This window comes from Sander vitreus, chromosome 11 (genome assembly GCF_031162955.1).
Source record: "Sander vitreus isolate 19-12246 chromosome 11, sanVit1, whole genome shotgun sequence".
In the NCBI taxonomy this organism is placed as follows: Eukaryota; Metazoa; Chordata; class Actinopteri; order Perciformes; family Percidae; genus Sander; species Sander vitreus.
The window spans coordinates 21,799,224-21,825,776 of NC_135865.1; the positions used below are offsets into that span (position 1 = coordinate 21,799,224).

A 26,553-nucleotide genomic window follows, 5' to 3' on the forward strand; every position below is an offset into this window, starting at 1 on the left:
AAAGGAAATAATAATAATTTATAGCAAACTTGGTTTGCCATTTGGTGATGGGCAGGCAGCATACAGTGAGTTTATCAGAGCTTTTCCGCTGAAAGCACCTGCATGCTGCATCTGAAAATGACGCTGATGAAAGCAGTGAAAGTGGGCCAAACAGTAAGGTTGTGGGAAATAAAACCAAAACAATGAGCTGAAAGATGCTACAATGCTCCATATCTTAGAGCTGAAGGGCACTGCCAAGTCAGCTGATAATTCTCTGTGAAATTGGTACTATTAGCAACACATTACATTTATTCATTTAACCCATTCTTAATCTCAACATATTACCTAGATCAGCTTCAAAGGTAGGCTATACCTTGATATTGAGGTCACTCGGCCCTGGCCCAGGCTCCAATAAGAAATAAAACTCATCATATCCTTGCCACAAATGATACCTTTTCTGGCATACTGTATAACAAATGTTTATTAGCCTAATCATTACTTATCTTGTAATCTTGTCTAACAGCATTTCGCATTACAAGATGCGATGCCATTGTTTCCGTTTGCAGCATTTTTAAGTTGTCAGTAGTACTGTCAGCAAACGCCATAAAGATTTTCTAAATAATAGTGTAACTTCACAAGTTATTGTGGGGCACAATCTTGAAGACAACTTCAAATCAATCTTGGTAATCTTGGTAAAAACTAGCTACACCTGGAGCTGTTAAGATACAAGGCCCTATCTTGGCTGACCCACTTGGCTTTAATGGGCGACTGTGAAATCCTAAAACCCTTTTAGGAAACTGCTCAGCCGTCTTATCAACAAGCTGCTGTGGCATATGGCCGGGCAGCACTTCCTGAAAAGGGCTGTCACACAACTGGCTGTCAATCAAGAATGCATATCCATACTGAGATTGAGAGCTGAATGGATGACACCGACCGAGCCAAGGTTACTATGGAAACGGACGAGAGCTAAGGTGCTAAATTGGGCAAAAACAATACACAGTGCGTAGGCCAACGTTATACAAAGATGTGGGCAAGCGTAGGTCCTAAACGAAGCTAATATGATATGTGACAACATGGCCACGTGAAAGTGTAGCAAATACGCGACAATATTTTAGTCAAGGCCTACTCAGGAGGATGAAAATGTCTCCACTTCCTGGAGACCCAACAAGCTAGCCCGCAGCAGCACGAAGCGTCAGTAGCATCCTTAAAGCACAACAGCTGGATGTCCAGTTACATACACGACGAGTGTAGCAGCAGAGAAAGAAAACACACTGAATCACTTACGAGAGGAGGATTTCCTTGTGCCGTGTGTCGTCCTGTCCATGACATCAGCTGTTTTCCGGCTGTGTGTTGGGATAGTGTGGGAGAGTGCGGGAGCGCGCGCAGGTTCCAATCACATCAACAGCACCAGCGCATGCAGCGGAGGCGCGCAACCGTCTCCATGGTAACAGCCGAAGGTCCTCAAGTTGCTGCATCACAACCGTCACCCAAATACTTTTATTTGCCTCGTTCTCACTTGTTTTACTAGCTACTGTAATGATTATTTGTGGCCGACTAACACAATCATTATCACGGAAAACAGTAACAGTGTTCTTATTTTTTTCGAATTGCTGTTCGTCAATATCATAAATCACGAGTAGCCTATGAATATACATGTTTTTCTATATCTTTCTCTTCTCTCTCTCTCTCTCTCTCTCTCTCTCTCTCTCTCTCTCTCTCTCGCTCTCTCTCTCTCTCTCAATTTAAATAAGCTTTATGTCATAAATGTTCAAGTTACATTTTTGCCACAGCTAAATTAGATTAGAAATTAAATTAGATTAGAGACTATTATTGAAAAAGTACGTTTTACACAACAAAACTAAATTATCACAAGATAGGCCTACACTTAAAACACATACAATCTTTTACAGATATACATGCAGTACATATATAGATATGTTTACCCTTTATGTTTTGTCATTTGGATTGTCTATAGGCCTATCGTAATTTTTATTCTGTTGATATACACACATCTATTGCTTATCTGTCCTTCAAGGGAGATTGCTCCCTCCTCAGTTGCTCTTCCTGAGTTTTCTTCAATTATTTCCCCATTGAAGGGTTTTTTGGGGAGTTTTTCCTTGTCTGAAGTGGGGTTCAAAGGACAGAAGGTGTCATATGCTGTACAGATTGTAAACAAAGCGTAACCCTTTTTATGCATACCTTTGATTAAAGTCCTCATAAATTATTTTGCTGAGTACTTAGCTGTCAGGTTAACTCATATAGTGTAAATCTCCTGTGGGATGAAAGGTCCAAGTTGAAAGTTTCACTTCAGCCTGCCTGTGTGTGGCTGACATAACTGTTCATATGTTTTTTCTTCCTTTGGCCTGGGCTTGTATAAAGCAGTTTACATGCTGCCTGAGATCAAAATGTGTCGACTATTGTCTTGAGGACTCGACTATTGTCTTGAGGAAGCATTATATTAACATGATTGGTTGCTTAAAAAAAATCACATTCAACCAATTACTGTGGTCTTAGAGCTGATTCTTTTATTCAATAAAAACAAAAAAGGGCATGTGAAGTGGTCTTCACATGGTACATTGGATGGTAGTGCTTTGACTGCCATTGAATGGCATCTTCAAAATTACCGAATTAATTGAATTTTTGCATCCAACTGTGCTTGAAATTTCATTAGTTCTGTCAGAGCAGAGTCAAAACGCATGCTATTATTTTTCAGTATTGTTTTGAGCAAACTTGATTCTCCATTTTGACTTGTCATCGAAAAACACACGTGTAACTAATCACATTAACAATGACTCTTTTCCATTCAAGTGTCCCAGTAAGTAAGCCATGACTAAGCTATGTGTGACAGTGAGCCAGCATGCACAATACTGAACATGGAGCAGCTAAATTGGATTCAGCCATTATGATGTTATCATGCACACCTGTGCTTTTCCTATTGTGACATGTCAAATGTCTACAGAGAAAAGGCCTATTACATCAAAAGAAAAACAAAACTACAGCACTATACATCTGGAAAAAGAAGGGGAAAAAATTGAAACAAAACATTTAAAAAACAGTCTGCTTCTAATTACATCTCCAACTGGTGACTTAACTTTTTACATTGGCAGTTTTCCATACTCTAGCTCCTGCCCAAGCCTGTGTCTGAGAGTCAAGACTAATCAAATGCACTTGTATGGAGAAAACTGTTGGCCTCTAAAGGGATTGAGCCAGTTCAGGCCAGCCTGCTGCTCTTTCTCTCCTTCTCTCTTTTTCTTTTCCATCTCACTCTCTCTTCCTGTCCTGTCTGTTTAAGGAGAGAGAGATTGGGAAATTCCTTCAAGCTACTTTACTTCAGGTTTCTGTGGGATTTAAACATGCACACTGAGATTTTGGTACAGTCCATGTTGGTGCCGTTGTTTCTGATTCTGCTCTCTACCGTGGAGGACACTTTGTTACAATCGGTGAGGTGAGTTTCCACACAGCTTTGTTTTTTCTTGTTTATTTTGGGATAGTCTAGAGAGCAAGAAGGAAGAGGGGGGTGCAGAGTTGTGCTGACAAAGACAAGATTTGGAGAGTTCAATGTGGGAAAGTTTGGGAGTGCCTATACATGCAGTTTGCACTTGCAGTTTCTTAATGCTGCTCTACTTGCCATTCTGCACGCCAAGTCATGAAGGGAACTTCAGCTGGCATGACAATGTTATGACAGCTTTTGTGGTTGTGTGTTTGGTGCAAGAAGCTTCAGTGACATTTTGGCTGGAGCGAGGCTTATGTGTTTGTATGAGCAAGAATCTGTAGTCACAAACAAAATTAAAATAAGGAAAAAATAACATGTGTAATGTTAACACATTCATGCAAAAACCTAACTTAACTGCAATTAGTAAAATTGTATGCTATACTGTATCATACTTTTTTTTGGTGCTTTTTAATAAAATCAGGAAGGTTTCACTTAAACCCCTAATGTTGTAAACATATTACATTTAATTGGAATGAAGTGTGAAAATGGAAAGTATAAAATAAAATCAATCACTGGAATTGGCTAAAATACGAAAAATTTACCGTGGCCTTTTACAGTAGAGCCTGAGTCAGGAGATCTGTAAATGTTGCCATATGAGTAAAACTTAACACAGCAGCAGAGGGGGTGTTTTCTCCAAGCAGGTGCACTGTGCCTGTGTAGTGATTATTATTATTACCTACAGTGCATAGCATTTATTATAGGCAGCAGTGACAAACCCACATATGCTTTACCACACGAAGCAACAGCTCCTGAGAATCTAGGCGATTATAGTGCCTTCCTAAGTTTTAATTATGCATATCCAAACAATTCCTACCTTTTTTGTTTACCAGGTATATCATCAGTGTCAAACTTGACAGTGTCAAAAACAGTAGGTGTGAAACACTCAATAATGAAGGTTATGTTTTGTAACCTCAATTCTAACAACACAGGTGCTATGACATTTTCTATGTACATGCAATGGTCAATCCAATCAACAGCCAAAATATCAACAACTTCTTAGAGAGGCAGGATTAATGTTGGGGGGCTCCACCTGTACTCATTTAACTAGGGTTACAATAGATAGCATTGTTTATCTTCACACTCCGTCCCCTTATGGGTCCTATAGTTTAGTGGACAAAACAAGCCCCCCAGGAACAGCACAATGTGTTACTCAACTATCTACAGAACATTAACTGGAAATAAGGCTTATTAAATGTCTTTAAAAGTTAAACAAAAAAGAATAGATAAGACAGGGGATAGGAAAAGCAGATAAGAACAATATGGGTTGTGTCCCTGCTGCCCTGCTTCTAGGATACTTGTGTTTTTTTAATAGTCACAGTTCAAAGCATGGTTATCTAGTACAATACCAGTTGCAGACATTTTCTAAACTTGTGGTTTGGGGCATATACAGTAACATGCTGTTTAGTCAGATTCAGTGATGTGAAAAGTGTTTGCTATCTCTTCTTATGATGTTTTTTTTCATTAGCAACACAACTCTCATAGTGTCTCCTAGCATGCAAGTCAGATGGCCATTAGTTTTATGTTTTGTGTTGTGTTCAAATATTTTTAATAGGATCTGGGAGACAGCATCAGCAGTTTTTAACAGAAGTGGTGAGGCTGCATTACTAAACTTGATTTGGTCCTTGCTTGTATGTAACACATACAGTGCTAACTGTAGGTAGCTCACTGTGCATACACACACATTGTACCTGCAATTGACAGTTTATTCCATCCTGCTGGCAAAACAGGATTGTTGCTATATCTGTATATTTAGCTAGGCTAACATGCTAAGTCTTTCTCGTGTTTATTTTGCTGATTTACATTATCTTCTATAACCTATTTAAACTATCTACAATAATTGGTTTGTATACATTTTTCAAATGTAATTAAAATAATGTTATACATGGTTGGAGACAGCTGCCTCTGTGTGTCCTCCTTCGACCACTTGAACTATCCTTCATAATAAGGCATTTGCACAGTAATGGAGGAATTGGGTTTACTCAAACATAATATATTTACAGTGCATGGATAAGTCCAATAATGTGACTCATATTTTCACATTTGATTTCATTCCACACTCATCCACTGATGATGATGTCTCCACCTGAATTAGAGTACATGTAGTATTTTCAGCCCTCAACATTTTTGTTGGATCCAAATTCTATTCCAGCACTCTACAGTGTGGCATTAAAGAGCCTCTGCCATGTTCATTCTCACATAGGCTGTGAGTTCCAAATAACATACACAAACTACTCATTTGTTTTCATTTTCCCCAAGTGGCAGGTGGGGAAATGCATTGAGCTGCTGCATTGTCCTGGATGTAAAAGAACACCTGTTGTTCTTAGGTACAGCAGCAGAAACAGTTTGAGGGAAATCTGCTCAATAGGCTTAAACAAAGCCATGAACCCTACAGAAAGGACTCACTGTGTTGTAGTGTTGTAGCCATTACTTGTTGTCTGACACTGTCAGCATTACCCCATTTTTAGCTTTACTAAGAAAAAAGCTGCAATTTACTGCTCACTATTGAGTAAAGTATTTAATGTAACATATGGGGAGTAGTGAGTGAGTGAACGAGAGAGTAGTTTCAGACAGTCTGGGTCGTACTTGACCACTGGAAGTCATCTCAATGTCATGTTGTCATGGGAAAAGACAAGAGATCAATCTGATTGGCAGATACATTCAAAATTCAGTGTGCTGCTTGTCAGAGAAGCCTGAACAAGCTTAAAAAGGCCATCAGTGGGTGAAATGGAAGACGTATAACCTCCCCATGACACATGGAACACACACATTCTTTAATTAATTGTAATGGGAGTGTCAGGAACATTTGATCTGTTGATTGTTTACAATGTGTCTACTGCTCGGCCAAGATTAGAAAAAGAATGTCAGACAGCATCCAAATAAAACAAATCTTACACAGAGATCCCATGGAGTAAAAATGAAGCTGTGTGAGTGTGCTCAATATAAGGTGTAGCTGTTTCTGTCCTATTTGATTTGTTAGCTTAACCTTTTCCACATTCTTCCCACTATTCTTCATCTTAGACTTTTTTTTCCCTCCATGATGTTGAAGTGAAATACCCACACATGGAAGGGGCGTTGAAGTTCAATTTTGTGATATGTATGTGAATGATAGGTGACAGAAATTAAACAGCAGTGAAACTAGCTTCACCTCGCAGCTAGTGTCGCTTTGCCAGACCTTCCTCCACAGCGCTGCGCAGGAAGGTCTGGCTAGTCCACACAGCATTCCGGGATGGGAGAAAAACGTGCTCTGGTTTATTGGCATTTCTTTAAAGCGCCGGACAGAGCTACAGTGCCGCTGCAAAATAGCCTTGGAGGGAACTTGTTTTGGTGGAACATGTGTACGTTCAAAAGTTGTTTTAGTCGTGCAACAGAAAACTCAGATTGGACAGATAGTCTAGCTAGCTGTCTGGATTTACCCTGCAGAGATCTGAGGAGCAGCTAACCACAGTCCTCATAATTCCACCGGAGTTTAAAATTACAACACAAACAAAGCGGAAGGTGATGGACATCCGGCCGAAAAGAGGGACATCCGGTGAAATTTCCGGCAGCACGGGAGCAATCCCGGAAGTGGAAGGTCGTGGATATAGACTACCTCGCAGCTAAACACCATTTGTCAGAAGTTCCCATCAAGAGGTCATCATTACACCTAAGGCAGGGAGGATTGCTGCCACGTCTGAGCAATGGTATTTTCCCTCAGATGTCGTACACTGTATTTAAAACAGACACATTAGGCCCTGGCAGCTCACTTGCTAAAGCGTATGTACCATGTATCAAGTCTGAGTCCTCACCGCTGCGGTCAGGGTTAGATGTCATCCCCTCTCTCTCCCGCTATCTTTACTATCACTATCCAATAAAGAAGAAATGCCAAAAAAATATCTTTAATAAAACAAAAAAACAGACACAGGTGGCAGCCCACTTGACCCTTGACCTCAGAAGTTTCCAAAGCTGTATAACAACTGACCTTTCTTTTTCCCAGCCAGGTGGGTGGTGTGTGTAAGCTGTCCACAGAGTCATCCCTGCGCCGCTGTCGGACACCTGATGGCAAGATCTGCAGTGGGAGGGGCAAGTGTGACTGCGGCATCTGCATCTGTGAGGCCACAGATCCAGGGAAGTTCTACGGTCCACGCTGCGAGTGCCACGACTGGGTCTGTGCTACACATAATGGGAAAACCTGCAATGGTGCGTACAATGATATATGCATTGACACATAAGACAACCAGATGGTTTGGTGTTATAGAGTGGAGTCAAATGAGTAACAACACTGTTTTATTGGCATATTGTCTGATAACAGTTTGATTGTCCGAGTTTCATGTGAAGTGGTGTACAGGCACATGGCTCCACATATTTTCCTACTTGGGCATGGTTGTTACTGATGGGTCAGTAAGTGATGCAGCAGAGCTCCCCACTGTGGGCTTACATCAGAGAAGTTTGGCAAATGGACTCTCCAGCTGATAGTGTCTGTTTCAGTCAGGTGCTAGAATAGAGAGCTTAAGGGTGGGTTTCAAAGATTAGATTAGATTAGATTTATTAAGGCTTTTAACATCCCTTTGGTTTTATATCAAATAAAGAAACATGTATTTGACAGCCTTCGGAGTAGATTTAGAGATTCTTACTTTATTGCCAAATCAGATGGGTGCAGTATTGTGTCTTTGAGAGCCTGCTTCACCTTGGCAGCACTTCAAAGGCTTTTATTGGGTAATAGACAGCTGGTTGGTTCAAGTATGTTACCAAGGCATTAGCTTTTGTTAGACAGTGTCTAGCTTTGAACTTAGCTTGTTGCCTGACTTTTATAAGTTCTCAGAAAGAACACTTGAGAGTGTGTCGACGCTCAAGGACAAGTTGCCACATGAGATACTTTCCACTTTGCACACTCATTTTCCGAGATGAGCACAGATTTTGCGGACTCACATATTACAACAAAAGGCTATTTCTTTGGAAAGAATTATTAACATAGTTGGTCAGGTGTTTTGCTTAACTTTAATTACAAAGTGTTCTGAGCAGGTTGGACATCATCAGATAATGTAATGTATTACCAAGAGGGAAAAGTGCAGTCTAATACAATCATCCCTGCAATAAATCTTACCTTCACGAAGGTTACAATGATTAGTTTTGTTGAAACTTGTTTAGGTTGAGTTAACTTTATGGTCATTTTCAGAGGCAGTGGTTTATGGTGCTCTTTTGTTGAAGCTGCTATAGTCAATATATTTATATTAACAATAAATCAAATGACTACATGTAATGTAAAAGGGAGAGCTCATGGTGCAGAGAATTATCATCGAACCCTGCAGTTCCCCTTTGCTCTACAAAGCTTTAAAGTGACTATAGCTTTATAGCATCTGTTTACAGATTGTTGCACTGTCCACAATTGACCAATAATTATTTCATGTAGGTTTACAACTATTTTAGAGAGGTGTTCATTCAAATATAAAGTAATTTTAGGGGCTGTAGTTTGTGGCTCTTCCGTGGTTTTTCCAATATTTAGTCTACTCGAAGAAACACCTGATGGTGATTTATTGCAGGGATACTGTATTAGACTGCATTAGTTTAAGCTAGGTCGGTGTACCTAATAAACTGGCAACTGAGGTAGAACATAAACATTGTGTAAAAGAGGACTGCTTGCAACCTGTTACCAAGACTTACCAGGCATTTTTCAGATGAGATATCCTGGAAATTGATGTAGGGAAAAGGAACCATCATCTTTTTGTTCTGTAGTCACTGGGCTACGAGTGTCAGGAGTTTAATGGAGATATGTGTGCACCCAGAAGAGAGATATGTGTGTGTGTGTGTGTGTGTGTGTGTGTGTGTGTGTGTGTGTGTGTGTGTGTGTGTGTGTGTGTGTGTGTGTGTGTGTGTGTGTGTGTGTGTGCGTGTGTGCATGAATGTGCGGGCTAGAGTGATTTATTTGGGTAGACAAGTTGGCTGCTATGAGGAGCTCATTATGGTTCAGCAGTCTGGAGCGAGAAGGCCCTGCTTCAGCCTGATAATGGGGTTTCACTCACTGGTGCACAGACTGCAAATGGAACCTAGATGCATCAGAAGAGAGATGGGTTTTCACACACACACACACACACACACAGGATGAGGATATTGTTAAACCAGCTACATTACAGTTTTTTTTCGATTGCTTAAGCACTATTTTGAAAACAGGGACCGGTTTTTCAAAACACCACACACAATTAGCACAACCACACACCCAATTAGCAGAACACCTCAGACCCTTTGCAAAATGAAACACTCTTACAAAAACTATACACTAATTTATAAAAAAACATATTTATTACCATATGAAACACACACATTTCATATGACTTAATTCTGTTTGAACCAGTTACACACTGCTGTTGCTAACCTAAAACACTTTTAGCAAATGTACTTCTTAGTGATTAGAGTACTGTATATGAAGTACACAGATAAAGTGCAACTCTACAATACGTTCACCAAACACTACACAAGACCAATGCTGCAGACTGAGGAAAATACAATTCATTTCTCTCCACATACCCAAATCAGTCAACATGTCAACATGGAGAATCACAACAACAACATGTCCCAGTTTTCGTACAGCTACTACAGTAGTGTGCATATGATTGTTAGCTCAGCAAACAACAGACACACATAAAATACTGTATCCAGTACAAGTTACAATTAGAGTAAAAAGATCTAAAACCAACTGAAAATACTGTACAACAAATACTAGACTTGCCTGCTGCATTTTTATAGTGCTTAAACCTGATTGGTGTGTCTATAATTAAGCACCAGTGTGTGTGCACACCTGGTGGCTGTGTTTAACCAATTGGTTCATGGGTGTGTTCATTTGAAAGCCATGACATCATGATACATTTCTGTGTCAAATGCATACAAGTGTGTTCAGTGTTTTGCAAATCACTGTGTGTGATGTTTTGCAAAAAGTGTGAAGCTGACAATGTGCTTACAGTTGTGCAAATCTAGGCCGGTGTTTTGCTCCTTGAGTGTAAGGTTTTGCTAATTGTGGGAAAGTTTTAATTTTATTGTGTAAGCAATTGCAAAAAATAAGGTAAATCAAGTGCAATATTTATTCAGGGTTACAAGTCTCCAAGACCTTGTCTGTGTGTATATTCATGGCATTTGCTGTTGTTATACATGTATGCTTTGTTTCCTTACTTGGGTGTTTATGCCATTTGTGGTAATGTTTCATGTATGTTTTTCGATGTTATTCATCTTATGTATGTCTATGTCCACTTTTTTATATGAGCTACCCTGGGATGCAAAAAGAATTTCAGCCCTGACTGACAATAAAGTTGTATTGTATCGTATCGTATCAGGATCAGGCTTATTCTCATACTGTAACACCCATATGCACACATACAAATGCACAACCAGCCACATATTCAAAGCATATTGAGATTAATACACACATCGCGCCACCTCCTCTCAGTTGCTCAATAGCCCATGCAGCATGTATGGTCTACTGTCTGAGATCTGAAGCCAATTTCTCTCCCTGTGGCTCCCTTATCTCTGCCTCTCACAACTGCCCAATGATAAGATCCAATTGATTTTTCTCCTTAGGGATAAACTGTGCGTTTTTCCTTTCAAAAAACATTAACTTTCCTGGCATTAGGATGATCTTTTTCCTTGGATGGCATTCATCAGGCAAACACAAACTAATTCAAATCTCAATCAGAGCAACAAGTCAAGCTGGGAATGATGCATCTTAAATTTTAGGTCTGATAGCAATATTCCAAATTTAGGTTTTAATGTTGTTTTTAAACAATATACGGCTGCATATACTACATGTAATGTCTAAACAAGTCTGAAACAACATCATGTTCCTTTTTGTGGGGAGTTGTTATGGTCTTTTCTTTTGTTATGTGGGTTTCCTTTGGGTGAAGTCAATACAGCTCTAAGTCAAATGAACTGAAAGCTCTACATGTATATGCCATGCATGAATACAGATGAATATAGTAAACTGCCCATTGTGTTCTTATGCAATGCATGCTGGAATGGAGGCATTATAGAAGCATATGGCAGTAGTTCATATACTGTTCTCTTTAAGAATGATAAGAGGAGAATTAATAGGTGTCTCTCTTATTCTGAACAAAATAGCATGTTCTTTTACACATGCATTACATTATTTTTCACATAATAATTCATACAGGCATGCGCCTTCTTTTTGTCCCATTGTGTGATCCTGTCCTTTTTCATATTATGGCAAATACCATGATTCACTTTTTGATCTATGGCCAGAAAAAAGCCTGTACTATTTCACATTATTTGTACCGTGGAATGTTCCATGATAAAGATACATATAATTAATTCCATCACAATATAATGGACCTGTTATTGGCCTTAGTAGCTTTAGTGTTAGATCAATTGTGGATTTTCTAGGATTTACAATGCAGTGATGCTGTCACTCACGTTTGACCTCCTTCTAATGCATCCCATATTGTAGCAGAGCAATGGCATGATGACCTGCACTAACATCTGTTCACCAGCTGTGCAAAACCTTCCTGTCATTTCACTCTGCTGTTTTATTTTTCGACTGTGTTTAAATCTTACTGTTCAGTCTCCCGCCTGTCCCCCTGGCTCCAGTACATGAGAAACATAATAAAAGTAATTTCTAAAGTGGTTAAATAGAGCATTTACCCATTTTTTGAGTGTTTGAAGGAATGTTAAAAACAAGCTTTTGTGGATTTTTATTTATTTGTGTAATGTCATAACTCCCCTGTTTTCATAGATGAGGGTCAACGTGGCAATGTTTTCATTCTCTCTTTCACAGCCTTCCCTTGTTTCCTTCTCTCTCTCTCTCTCTCTCTCTCTCTCTCTCTCTCTCTCTCTCTCTCTCTGTCTGTGCTGAATCAAGCAAAGTGTTTTCCCCTGGTGTGTGTGTTCTCTGCGATTAATGGTCTTTTTCCATTGTCAGAGACACAGAGGGTGGCCCAGGGTACTGCAGGCTAGCATTGTCCCAATGAAACACTGTATAATCAACTGGTTAGTAATTACTGTTACAATATTGAGTAGCATTAGACCATTATATCAAGAACCCCTTAGTGAGCAATCATCTTTGAGTTTATTCTTCATTGGAACATATTGACTCATTTGTTTAAATTGTTTATCAAAGAGTCAGAGTTGATACAACAACACTTGTAATAGCACATACAATGTTTGATCAAACACAGGTCAATAGCCCTCTCTCTGCATCTCAGTAATGGCTACCATCCCCCCAGCCACTAATGTGGATTGAGGCAGAAAGCCAAATATGTCTGAAATCCAGAACAATCTGTAACTTTATGATTCTGGCAGACTTTATCATATGCGTGTCCTTCTCACCCTCTCAAAGGAGCAGTTGAAATAGGGAGGCATGAGCATGAGAGCGTAAAACCTGTTTCCCCCTGACGGATAGTTGTTTTGAGGTTCTGTAAGAACATATTTTAGCCTCTCTACCTCGCTCTCTCTCCCGGGCTATGGCTTTGCAGAGCCTCTGCACTTTTCCTGGTTCAGGCCCCAGCCTCTGTGCCCCCTGCCAAAGCCAGTGAAGATCCTGCAAGGTTTTTTTTTTATGTCAGCAGTACATAAGAAGTCAGTTTGTCCAGTGCTGTTTCAAATTAAATTTCTCCAGATGCACTTTCAATCAGCATACATAAGCTTAAGATGTTGCTTCCAATGTGGACACATTATAGACAGATGATATAAACTAACTCACTAATGGCAGTCTGTCCAAAATGACTAAAAGGTTTAATACTGTTATACTGTTTAATTCTGTTGATTTTGAGAGAAAGAGAAAAAAACAGGGACTCGCAGTGGAATGCGGTCATTTAGCTATTACAGCCCATTAAATTGTTCATCTATGTTTTTTTTTGTTTGTTGCTCGTACATATTTTGATGTGCTTTTACTTTGCTGGGCAGTGTGCCTGTGTGTTGAGTCACCTAATGATTCCAGTGTGGGCTGCAACGACAAAAAGCCACTCAAGTCTATCCAAGTCTACTAGTAAAAGGCCATTTTGAATGGGACCAATTACAGCTTCCAAAGACTCCTTGCTGTAGGAACAAGTGTTTCTACATTGCTGTTACCATGCCTGGGAAGGAATGAAGTCACCAAAGTTGACAAATGTGGCTTATATTGAAGAATTGTGAAAATCGGAAGGACAAAAAGCAGGAGTTGCTCATTGTGATGCTAGAGAACACAGATAATGAGTTATTACCTGAGACAGGTGTCTCCTAGATCTTTTTCGCAGAACACAAGCTGACATGCTGCTGTTTCACGCTCCGCAACCCACAAGGAGAGGAGAGTAAAGAGGGATAATTACTCACTCAAATGAGTAGCATGTTATGAAGAATATGATCAAAACAAAGTGCTGTAGGTTGAGAAATGCCATTTGGAGACGAAAAATCTAATGCAAGTAATAAATGAGCACAGAATTATTAGATTTTCTATGTATAATGTATGTCTTGCAATAATGTGTTGCTTATAATTGAAACTACACTGTAATCTTTTAACAGCTCTAACATTGCCTCAAATGAAAGTGATACAGTAGTGTTTTTGGCTCATAGCGAGGGCATTAATTTTGGTACATATATTTAACCAGTAATCACTAGAATTGCTAATTTACTATGTTCCATACAAACCTATTTTATTGTTTATCTCACTCTCATTTTTACACTTTGTTTATTATAAAACAGGAACAAGTTAACTTCCCCAATCTAAAATTAGCTTGCACAAGTCACAATCCTCTCCTCATCAGCAGTTAATCATGGTAACGCTACATCACCTGCTGCCACTGATGCGGCCACAGATGGCCCTTCTCTTTCCGCCCCCCCCATTGGATGTATCTGGGCACTGGTCGGACCCTGATTGGCTGGCCGCTCATGTCCCTTGGTGGTGCGTAGGAAGGACCCTGACACCCTCAAGCCACAGAGAATTACTGCTCAGGAAGCACCAGATAAGATAAACTGTGGACAGAAAGGCACTATGCCACACACATAAACGTTCGCCTAGCAGACAAAGATGGTCAATTTTATATGTCACAGTGATTGTCAAGCTGAGATTAATGGGGGCTAGTGGGTGGCAGTGACTTTGTAATATTCTGCCGAATCAAGTTGGAGAGACATTAATCTAATTCTGTTTTACAGTTATTGTGTGGTAGTTCCCATCTGCAAAACTAAATGTTAAATCCAAAAAGAAATGTCTTATTCTCATTATCTCCATGATTCTGTGCTGAGGGTGTATTGAAAAATCAAATAATAACCACAATGCAATAACACATGTACAATGACGGTGGTCACCAGTAGATTTTTTAATGTAACAATGATTCTAGAATCAATAATTATTGTAAAAACAACTTTAGTTCTGGTGTGTATACTGCTTTTAATGCATTAATATGCCAGCAGTTTGACATCTCAAGGTTACAAGATTATTTCTAATTTATATGTGGCGACATTGCAATAATATGGAATTTTGGACAGCCAGCAGAGAATACAGTCTACTCAGAGCCTCATTTTCTTTCTTTTTTTACAGTTCATATAACAATTATATAAAAGTGTGAGATTTATTTAAAATCAGTTTATTTTCCTCAAAATTGTATTGTCTCTGTGGTGAAGGTTCACTTTCCATATTCTTCTTTTCTTTGATCCTGTTCCCAAGTGTCCCCTGAGACATATCGATAATGAAAAGAGACAGAGGACTTGCCTGTTGTTAATGATGGATAGCCCTTGAAAAGGACACCACAGTTACATGATGAACAAGTCAGAAGAATGATTGAGTGTGACATATAAGGACCCTTGCTGCTAAATGCATTGGGAACAACATTTATAATAACTTGTCAACAGCCTTCAATTGCATCAAATGATTGCTCCTGTTTTTTATATTGCTCACTATGACTATCAGAATGATGAAAAATAGTTACGCCCAACTGACTGTGTAGGTCCTCTGAACACTGAACAAGGCAACGTTTTCACAGTGATTATAGGGGAAGCTAGTATATTATCCGAATATTTTGTAACAAATAGGGTTGTATTGCAAATAAGACTTCCTGCTAGATTACTAGATGTACATTTATGCATCTCAAGGGGAATGTTTGATATTTTGGATGCATTAAAACAAGTCGCTTGGGAGTATAATTGGACTGTTACAATAATTTGAAGTCAAGGAGTCAAATTAATTCAATAACTCCAATTCCTGTACTCTCCTGGCAGTGCAATGCCATCATATGCAATTTAAGATAACACTTGTGTGTGACTTGTTTGTAGAGAGATTTAAAACACTGGCAATGGGCATGCTTTTCAACATTGATAAACAGCATGTGGTGTGTTGTGTTTCCCTTTAGACCGTGGCTACTGTGATTGTGGACCGTGTGAGTGTGATGAAGGCTGGTTCGGAGATGCCTGCCAGTTCCAAGAAGAGTGTAACCTACCGAGCAAGAAGAGCAAAGAGCTTTGCAAAAACCCACAGGGGGTGGTATGCTCCAACAGAGGTACTGCGACCACACACACACACACACACACACACACACACGCACACACACACACACACACACACACACACACACACACACACACACACACACACACACACACACACACACACACACACACACACACACACACACACACACACAACCAGCATTGCATATTCACAGACACATATGCCCAAAATATACACACAACATTCATACAGTGGCATTTTTAATATTTTGCTTTTGGTACCAGTAATGCATTATTTATGTAAGTTGTAACTAACAGCTTAATCCAATGGCCCGTTTACATTCTTTACAGACTTGTAATAAGCCATTGTGAAATCTGACTTCTTAATAAAAAGCTAAAAACTCTTTAATAGCTTTAAATTAATATTAAATATGAACCATAATAAAGCCATTGGTTACAACGTATAAACCCCTTTAAAGTTAATTTCTTTCAATAAAGGCAGATACTTGTGATCTTTTTTAATCTCACACACATACATTAGTATAAACAATCTCTTTTTCACTAACACAGGTAATAATACATTTATGCATGAATGGGCATCATTGGGAAAACTACTAAGAGTTACCCTGACATCTTGAGTTAATAATACTGAAAGTAAGTATGGATTCAAGTTGGTCTTAAACCTCACAAGCAAGAGCTTATTTGATGCACACAGTCCCAGTTTTATCTGTGGACACATGATTGAGCATTGACAACCTGAAGACGCAAACTGTGAGGTGATGTCTGGGCTGACGCTGTTTTCTACACACTGACAGCCCCTCACCCACCTGGGCTCAAACTCACTACAGGTCCACAATGCTTCCAGCTAAATGAAGGATAAAAGTGTACAGTATATGTATGTCTGCATGCCAGCGTGTGTGTGTCTGTGAAAGCATGTACTGTACTGTACAGTAGGTGGCCTGTTTGAGCGTGTAGCTATGCAAATGTATTAACAGCATGTAGTTGTCTTCTGTCCCTAGCACATCATTTTGAAAAGCCCCAGCACACACAAACAGTACACAAACACACCTTCACTGCTTTCAGCAGTCAGACACTAGTCAAGATCCATTGCCACATGATGCACAGACAGTACCTCAAATGCATCTACAAACCAGCTGGGTTCTTGATCTTAAAGTGTACGGCATCATAACATACACACACACCATGCTTTCCACAACCAACCGCATACTGTAAACATACATACATCCACAAACTTGACTTTTTCTAACAACTAAGCTTAAACTGTATCTAAAGCTGTAACTGTATGTTTAATAGGCACATGCCACTGTGGAAGCTGCATGTGTGACAACAGGGGTCTGGTGACGGGGCGTTTCTGTGAGTGTGACGACAGCGAGTGTCTGGACGAGGACACCGGAGAGGTGTGTGGAGGTATGGCCCGCAGTCCCTGTCTCCCCTCCTCACTCTTCACCCAAAAATTGACAGGCACCTTAGTTCCTTAACAAATACATTATTCTCATGTGTTCATGAAGGTTCATTTGAAGTTTGAACTGTTGCCCCTAGCTGACTGCATTGTCATACTCATTCCTATTCCCCACAGACTGTTTCAGTGCCTGCTTGTCAATGTTAATTAGCCATTCATAATTTATTTTAAAAGAATTAACTTTTTATTGATAATAAAATCATTATCATAATTATATATGATAAGAATTAAGTTTGCTTATCAGGCCTTTTTCAGAAACAACATTGTCAGCATTAATATTTAAAGTGTACTGTACAGTCTTCTGAAATTACTAAAAACTTGACATTTAAATGACTAAGAAGGAGATAATGTAGACATCTGTTTAACCATTTGTCAATCTATAACAATGACAAAGGTAAACTCATCAGTTGTTGCATGTGCATTCTGCTTCCAGGCCACGGCCAGTGTTACTGTGGAAACTGCTACTGTGCTGCTGGTTGGCACGGAGACAAATGTGAATTCCAGTGTGACATCAGCCCATGGGAAAGCAAGCGGAGATGCACATCACCAGATGGCAAAATCTGCAGCAACAGAGGTCTGTTTATCCGCTTCAAAGCCAGTATACAGTATACCGTCCTAGTTATGATTTTGATTACATTATTATAGCAAATTTGAAATGTGATACTGTCATGTAAAATTTCAAATATATAAAAAAAAAAAAAGACATTTTGAAAACATATTTTTCTCAACAGACATTGTGTGGATAATTATCATTGATTCACAAAGCAACACAATACTGAAATGATAAGTATGGTACGGAAGTTCTGCAATGTGTTAATCACTTTTCACAATTTGTCGCTGCAGCTTCAAAACCCATTAGAATCTACCTCATAATAGTGACACTTGCAATTGAATTGTGTTGCTAGGAAACAGGAAACAAACATTGTAAATGGGATCAGGTTCATTTCCTGTCTATTATCTAGGGTCATTAAGGCTACATTTGCATTGCTACGTTTTGGTTTTTAAGTAGGAGTTTTGGGCCAAAAGCGATCTTCTTGCAAGTGTTTTTAGCTCCAGTAGAAGAACTAATCTTTGTTTAAACTAACACGCCCAAACTGCATATCTCATGAACATTCTCGCATACTGGGCATAAACAGGAGGCGTGTAGGTCTATTACTCCGCCCTATGCTGGTAGTTGCCGTGGTAACGTCATGACCCAATCAAATGTCTCCGGTTTAGGGGATTTTATAACATCAGAGCAGTGTGAATGCAAGGTGTAAACTTAGAAAAAGATATTTCTTTTTAAACCAAAACGTAGCAATGTAAATGTAGCTTAAGAGGAGGAGAAGACACTATCCCGGAAACACTGGGGAAGAAATCAAAGGAATTGATACTCAACATAGATTTCAATAAGATAGATTTCAATAGAAACTGTCACAGTTTCCAGCATGTAGGACAAAAGAACCCCAGTTCAGTGTGTCTTCTGCTATCTGACTAGTCTATCATAGATGAAAAGAGTCACTTTTGACATACACCTTTGAAACTGAGAATGAAGAGCTGTGACAAAGGGAGGAAAAAACAGGAGAAATACAGAGAAGAAGAAAAGTAGATTGGTTTAAGAAATACTCATCTAAATTCCACTGAAAGTCATCAGAGCTTGGCGGACAGGCAGTCAGAGAAATAGCTTCACAACCGAGCTCAAGTGATCCTGCGGGATTTCAGTAAAGCTCACTAAAATGAATTGCAGTGGACTGGCTGAGGGCTGGCTAAGTGGTAGGGCTAAATGGTAGGCTACATGGACAAAGCCCCATGATTCATGGTGAAGTGCACAACTGACACAACATGAACAACCATCGACTGTGTTCATGGTGTAGTAGCCCATTGTACTCCTCTTTAGTATAGAAAAGGGCAGTCAAAGGCTTTACAATTCCAAGAGTTGCCAGAAAAAAGAGCAAAGGAAATATGACTGCAATTAAAAAAAGATTTCATCTCAGTTAATCAGAACCTGAACACATTTTTATGCTTGCTCTATTAGCTTAACTGTGTTGTCCAATTCTTTCAAAAGTACCTATTATTAATGGAATTCTTTATTGATTCCTTTTTGACACATTGTTAGACTGTGGAAAAAGATGTAGATTGTATAGCTTTGATTTAGTTTTCTTACTCTGTCTATTTAGCAGAAGCAGAACAAACATTACAGTATGTACAGGAAATCTGAAAGATTTGAGGGACAATAACAACAAAATGTATCATATCTATATATACTGGATGCTACTTAATGCAACCTTATTCACACCACATCATTTAAAACTGATGAAAGAAAGAATAAAATGTGTATAATGTTTGGGAAAGATTATTTTTCACATTCATGTTAATGGTAACATTATAAAAAACTGACTAACACACATGAACTGTAAACTTTCCAAAACACCACTTTCCTAAATGCACTGCAAAAAAAAGCAGATTGTCTCCTCCAGATTGTCTCCTCATTCGGCCCCATTCAAGTGCAACACAGTTGTCAAAAGTCAGACAGTGTGGTACTGATTATGAAAGGAACAATTCTCAATAAGAGAATTCCCTGTGATTATAGGAGATGTATCAAGGAAGATGATTACATAATAGGGTTGATTTGATTTCATCACCCTGTATAGATGTGGCGATGTTAAGTGTTTTTCTATGAGAATGAGAAATATCTTCCTTTTCTCTCCCCCTCACTTTGCTCAACAGTAACCTTTATCTCCTACTCTGCTCACACTCGGACATGAATGAGTGACTGATTTGGCTGACAGTACAGATTACTCTGTTTCATTCCAACAAACTGACAACCACCTCCGTCTGTTAGGTTCACCTAACCTCTTCTGTTAAGCTAATAATACACTAACTGGCAAGCCACATAATGCTGGAGGCTAAATACATGCATCTTTAAATGATTTGTTAATCAAAACAATTTTACTCGAAGCTAATATGGTTGCTTGAGGCACACAGCAGAATGATTCCCCTCTTGTGTGGAAAGCGAGGTTGCTACAAAGCATGTGAAACCATTCTCTAATAGAGTACTCATTTTATAGATTTTATAGAGCGTGTATAGAACATTTTTGAACAGGAACCAGTACAGGAGCTGTAATCTGCTCTGGTAAAGCTAGGGCTGTGACATTTGGGACAGACATAAAAGTGCATGGCTCTATAAATCCAGGGCTTTAGGGTTATGAGGGTGTGACTGGTGATGGAGACCGAACCTAGGGCCAAGGGCCAGACACGCGTCACCCACAGACCACAGACTTGCCAGCTGGCCTGGCTCCCCTGGGGTTCCCCGTGCTCTGTCATTGCTGATAAGAGAAAATAGGATTTCCACTGGCTGCTGCTCGGCTGATGCCCTGGCTAAGATGTAAAACAAATGAGAAAGAGACATCGATAAAAGAAGACAAAGTGAGACAAAGTGAGACAGAAGGAGAACTTTTATTTATCCTGCATTGGCTGCAGCCTAAAGTAGAAAACTAAATCCTCCCACCCACACCCACATCTGTTCCAGAAACTTGTTCCCTGTTAATCATTTCACGGACAATGATTGTATTTAGCATTGCTGTTTTTTTCACTTGACATTATTGATTTATTTGGGCTGTACAAATGAAAAAAAAATAAAAAAAACTCAGAGAATTAATACAATGTGAATTTACAGTATGTATGTATGTGTGGTTGTGTTTGCTGTGGGTGTTAGGGACCTGTGTGTGTGGGGAGTGTAACTGTTATGATGTAGATCCCTCAGGCGACTGGGGAGATATCCATGGAGACACCTGCGAGTGTGATGAGAGGAACTGTCATGCAACCTATGACCGATACACAGATGACTTCTGCTCAGGTCAGCATGCTGTTTTTGGATTGGAGAAGTGGTTTAAGATTTGGGAAAATACGCTTGTTTGCTTTCTTGCCAAAAGTTGAGAAGATCAATACCACTTTGGATAAATATGTACCTGGAGCCAGCAGCTGGTTAGTTTAGCTTAGCATAAAGACTTGAAACAGGGAAACAACTAGCCTGGCTCTTTCAAAAGGTAAAAAAATCTAGCTACAAAAAGTGTAAAGTTACAATTTTCTGTTGTACAGGGGCAAATGTGCCAGACTATAGACCTCAACAGTCCCGCCCCTCCTCCGAGAGACCTTAGGTTCCGGAAGTAAGTTTTCCATTCATTTATCCCATTGACGTCTAGAAAAATCTGTATATAAAGAGTTTTAGACCATGCCTTAGGCTAACCAGCTGCGACGTGACTCATAAGCATACAACATATCATTTTGAGTGAAAAAACTAACAGAAAATCCAAAAAAAGTCAAAGGTACAAGACTGTGTACATATTTTCATTGCCGAGCGAAGGAACTACCGCGCACCACTGAATAATATAGCCGAAGACAACCGCGAAAGAGCCTCTTGAACAACTTCCAATCCGGCGACAGCACTTTCTTCTCCAAACATAGTGATTTTTATATAGTGAATGTACAGTTAATAGCAGTTCTTTCAGTAATAATCGTGTAATGATTGATATGACTCATACAGTATGAAAACTACAGTAGCCTAGCTAAAGTGAACAGATAATGTTAACTAACGTTACCAACCTCCCTGCAAAACTCACCACAACTTTGTAAGTCTTGTCCCTCATACTGGCCCTTACAAAACCCACAAGCTGACCCTCGGACACATTACATTCAATAATGTGACCCGATTTAAAGTGGTTTTCACCCATTTGGACACTCTTGTTCTCGTCCTTGAAAAAGCCATCATGGCAGCCAAGGAGATCATGTTTGCATTGATAAGTCTACCATGCAGAAATGCAACACAGGTTGTTTTTTTGTTTTTTATTAAAGATCGTACAGTAGAAAGTAATGTTACAGTAGCCTACACAGTACAGCAGACTCTCACAGACTTTAAGTTCCCCCCAAAACCAAGTTACATGAGTTCCAACAATCAGAGGCATCACTGTGGGATTGTGGGATTGTTCAGGATTGTGGGTAATGAAGTACTTATCCAAGACATCGCGAATAAAAGACATTTATCTCAAAATAAGGTTGGTGCCCCATGAACTTTTGGCGTCTATATGAGCATATACAATCGCTTAGTCATGTCGTAGCTGGTTTTAAGTCTACCATTGACGGTTACGATTTTATGCCTTATACTCCAATTGTCAATGAAGAAATTGTATTGTATTCCTACTTCCAGGACCGGCTGTGGGAGGGACTGTTGAGGTCTGTTTCTTTGCCGGGACCAGTAACTTCATGAAGTTTAAGATGGTTGCTTGGCAACTGCTCCTAGCCAAAAAATAGTACAGCACATAATCCCCCATAAAACAGCAAATAGGGTTTGCACGAATTAAACAAATGGCAGATGTGTTAGTTGGTGAGCTTTAGGCGCTGGTAGGAAACATTTTTTACCTTTGGCAGGAGCCAGGCTAGCTGTTTCAAGTCTTTATGCTAAGCTAAGCTAACTGGCTGCTGGCTCCAGTTACATATTTAGCTACCGTGCATATGTGGGAGTGATATCAATCTTCTCATTTAACTGCTTGAAAGCAAATAGGCATATTTCCCAAAATGTTAAAGTCCTGCCAAATAGGAGAAGTGGCTGCATTATAATATTGTTTATGCCAGTACCATATATTGACTTTTGAATAGTTCAGGCAGTTCCTTGCATAACGACAACAGCTTTCCATCTGCTTCTAATACTTTGGTGCAAGTTTGAAACCGTAAAAGTGAACTTTCCATATGACTTATTAATAAACTAGGGAGGGATGGCACCATCGTTTTCACTGTTTCTCTAAAGGATTAATGAACAAAACATGATGGATGCTACCACTGTGCCTACTAATATCTTATATTCCAGAAAATGTTGTCCAAACAGTCCTTTGGTGCATTTAGTTCACTGTTTGAGAGAATGCAGACACAATTCCCATCTTAATGTTTTAAATTTTTTCTTTTTCCATCAGTTTCTCTCTCTCTCTCTCTCTCTCTCTCTCTCTCTCTCTCTCTCTCTCTCTCTCTATCCGCCAGACCAGATCAGATATAATCATTGCTGGTCATCTAGCAGCTTAGAGACGGCCAGACAGTCAAAGCGTGTTTAGCTAATGTTCAAAGGACACTAAATTCCTCCTCATTTTATCACCTCGAGCGTGTCCTGCCCCTTGTTCATTTCCACTACCTCCCTTGCTCCCCTTTCTCTCTCTCCCTCAAACACGAGCCCCCCCTTTGCCCTCCTTCTGCTCCATAACTAATCCAACTCTCCAGTGTGCCCAACTTCACTCAGTGCTGTTTTTCTCCCCTCAGTACGCTTATTAAAATGTTCCTTGTACAAAGCCACTTTGTTTCACCTCTCTGCTTCTCCACCTCTTCTTCTTTCCTCTTGGCAGGTCATGGCCAGTGTAATTGTGGCAGGTGTGACTGCAAAGAGGAATGGGCTGGGAAGAAGTGTGAGCATCCTCTATCCTGCTCCCTGTCTCTGGATAGCAGTCTGAAGAAGTGTCGAGGAACGTCCAATTTGCCCTGCTTCGGACGAGGTACCTGGTCTTCCCATCCACTCCTGTTGCCATGGTTACTGCAGGAGGACTGCATTCTGTCCTCACCCCTTGGTGTAAAATAGGCCATTTCCAGTGTATTACATCTCTTAATCCATCCTTAAGAAGGCTGTAAAGGCACCAGGGTGATCAGCAATCAAATATGATAGCATATTTAAACAAGCCCTGAAAAGAAAAGCAACCACTGTGCATTTATTGTGTTGCACATATCATATACATGAATGTATATGCCGGTTTGTATTACTGCTTGTAAATGTGTGTTAGTTCTTTGTATGTGTTTGTCCTGTTATATGTGCACTAGTGCTCATACATATGTTACTATGTATATATGTAAACGTTTATGTGCATGTGTGAGATTAAGGTGCACTGTATGCCTGGAAGCCATTGCTGGAACAGGTCTCTCTCAATAGAACAAGCCGTGGGTCGGTATGTCTAGATTTATTACACTGCACATTAGTTCTTGGAGCCTCCAATTGTTGGCATAATACTGTTATTAGACTCAGATAACATTGTAAACTTGTGTTAGCAAAAGCAAAAGTCTAGGTTGTGCTTTCCTAGTTGTCCCAGTCATGCACCCTTGGGCCTATTGATTGATGATAGTAAGGTGAAAGCGGGGGAAATAGATACATTAAGAACATACAGTAAGTTTATATTTTAGGGCTCAAAAGGAATAGAGGCTGTTTGTGTGTTACTCATGCAGTATCTGCCTCTTGTGTGTGCATAATGGTTTATTCAAATGTTGCTGAATCCTGATTGGTGCAGATGAATTACGTGACTTTGCCTTCTCCCAATCTTCTCATGCCCATTTAAAGCAGTGAGCTCAGACAAAAGCAGCTCAGCAGAAATTTCATAATTAAAATAAGCAACTATTCTAACTTTGGCATACATGTGTTTGTTTATAGAACATTCACTCACTCATAGTAAGAAGCTGATTGAGAAAATGTTTTTTTAAGGGCCTTTACATTGCGTGATTCTGACTATTTAATAATGGTGGATTAAGAAACAAATGTGAAACCAGGACTGACACAGCGCTGTAGAGGTCTGGCAATGTGAGACTAGTGAAACCGCAGCAACGTTGTTTTTACTATTTTTGTTCTTTAATTCTTGTGCAGGAGTAAAACACCCACTCTTAATATAATTAGTGGAGTGAGGCCAAATATTTTTTTCACTATATGAGGGGAAACATGCATTCAGACCATTAACTTCTCAACTGCTACATCAATTGATGCTCAAATCAGTAATATGATTACACTACACTTCTACAAATGTACATAGCCCAAAGCTTCTCAGCCAACAAATTACTCACCTTTTGCAAAGTTGCGCTGTTTAATCTTAACAGGCGGTGGATGTAAAAACACCTCTGGCCACATCTACAGTATACTTTATTAAATGTAAATATCATTCAATTCAATAGGGTGAGGTGAAATCACATTCGGAGTCAAGTAAGCCAAAACGTATGGCATTTAAGACACAGTCTAGCAAGTTTTCATCCAATCAGCTGAAGGAAGGGTTCACATTAATGAAATTTGAGTTAAGACAAATAATTAGTTAAAAGTTAATTCATCCATAGAATTGCCAGACAACAAAAAGAAAAAGCCAAAATTATGGTATAGCTTTACCAGACAGCTGCTGTGCCTACGTCCAGAGGTAACAATGCACAATGGTCATGTTACTGTTGTTCTTAGACTGACTGACAATCTGCATTGTTCAGATGTACGCTATGGCCATTTGTTAGTAAGATAAATTGTCTAGTAGCAATGCAGTGCACACTTACAAGTCTTCTAATGCATCGCTTCTACCTGTATTTTACACTGATACAGCAACCTTAATCAATCAGCATTACAGTTCTGTTTGGGGCATTGTTCAGTGTGCTCAAAACATATATTCTGGGAAATCAGTGTACCTGTACTTCAGAATAAGAGGACAAAAAGGAAACTTACAGTAAAGCCTGCTGTATTCTGTTGGTCTCACAGTGATTCAACTTCATAATGTAATTGGCGGTGGGCGACAAGGAGCACAACCTGCTTGGTCCCAGGGCTCTGCAGATTTATCAGGGGTTAATGTGAAGCATTGATTTCCTGTTTCTTTTGACTGTGGAGGAAGTCAGTGGGGAATCCACACCCTTTCAGTCACTGCTGTGATCAAAATGAAAAGAGAGTATATGTGTTTCTTACTGTATGTTATTATAGTGACCATAGACGTTCCTCACCCCATGCATGGAAAAGCTTAGGATTATAGCAGGCACCTGAAACACATAGGGCAAGGTTGCTACTATGGAGACAACTACATTAACATCACCATGAGCCAATAATCAGTGGCAGTTATAGACCATTTCAAATGGAGGGGCCAGGCTGGGGCCACGTGTTACATACCACCATCCTCCATAGGTTTTGTTCTACAAAAGACTAATGATACACATCTATCTATAAATTGCAGGAACGTCTGTCAGTGTGTGTGTGTGTGTGTTATGCGCATATCTATCGAACCGTTAGTCCGATGGATTTCAAACTTGACAGGTGTCTTACTACGGGCATGAGTAAGTGCAGTGCCAAGTTTGACGTTGTTTGGATTAGAAATGCAAAATATATCGTTAAATATATAGGTAAAAGAAGCACACATTGGCTTTTGCCGCTCTAGCCGCTGGCCACTCCCCCTCTCACCCTGAGGACCAGAGACAGAGA

General features: G+C 39.6%; 2 protein-coding genes across 2 annotated transcripts in view; one reads left to right on the forward strand and one right to left on the reverse strand.

Moving 5' to 3' along the window:
- The window catches only part of nalcn (sodium leak channel, non-selective), a 71,762-nt gene extending 70,435 nt beyond the window's left edge, over positions 1–1,327 (reverse strand). The window contains exon 1 of the mRNA XM_078262339.1: positions 1,264–1,327. Coding sequence (XP_078118465.1) covers positions 1,264–1,308 — 45 coding nt within the window. The 5' untranslated portion in view covers positions 1,309–1,327. The remainder of the gene's footprint in view (positions 1–1,263) is intronic.
- Positions 1,328–3,144: 1,817 nt separating this feature from the next.
- Positions 3,145–26,553, forward strand: part of itgbl1 (integrin, beta-like 1) — a 43,285-nt gene continuing 19,876 nt past the window's right edge. Inside the window, exons 1-7 of the mRNA XM_078262340.1 lie at positions 3,145–3,424; positions 7,446–7,648; positions 15,769–15,915; positions 17,180–17,293; positions 17,779–17,919; positions 21,040–21,180; positions 23,708–23,854. Of these exons, the coding sequence (XP_078118466.1) occupies positions 3,333–3,424; positions 7,446–7,648; positions 15,769–15,915; positions 17,180–17,293; positions 17,779–17,919; positions 21,040–21,180; positions 23,708–23,854 (985 nt within the window). The 5' untranslated portion in view covers positions 3,145–3,332. The remainder of the gene's footprint in view (positions 3,425–7,445; positions 7,649–15,768; positions 15,916–17,179; positions 17,294–17,778; positions 17,920–21,039; positions 21,181–23,707; positions 23,855–26,553) is intronic.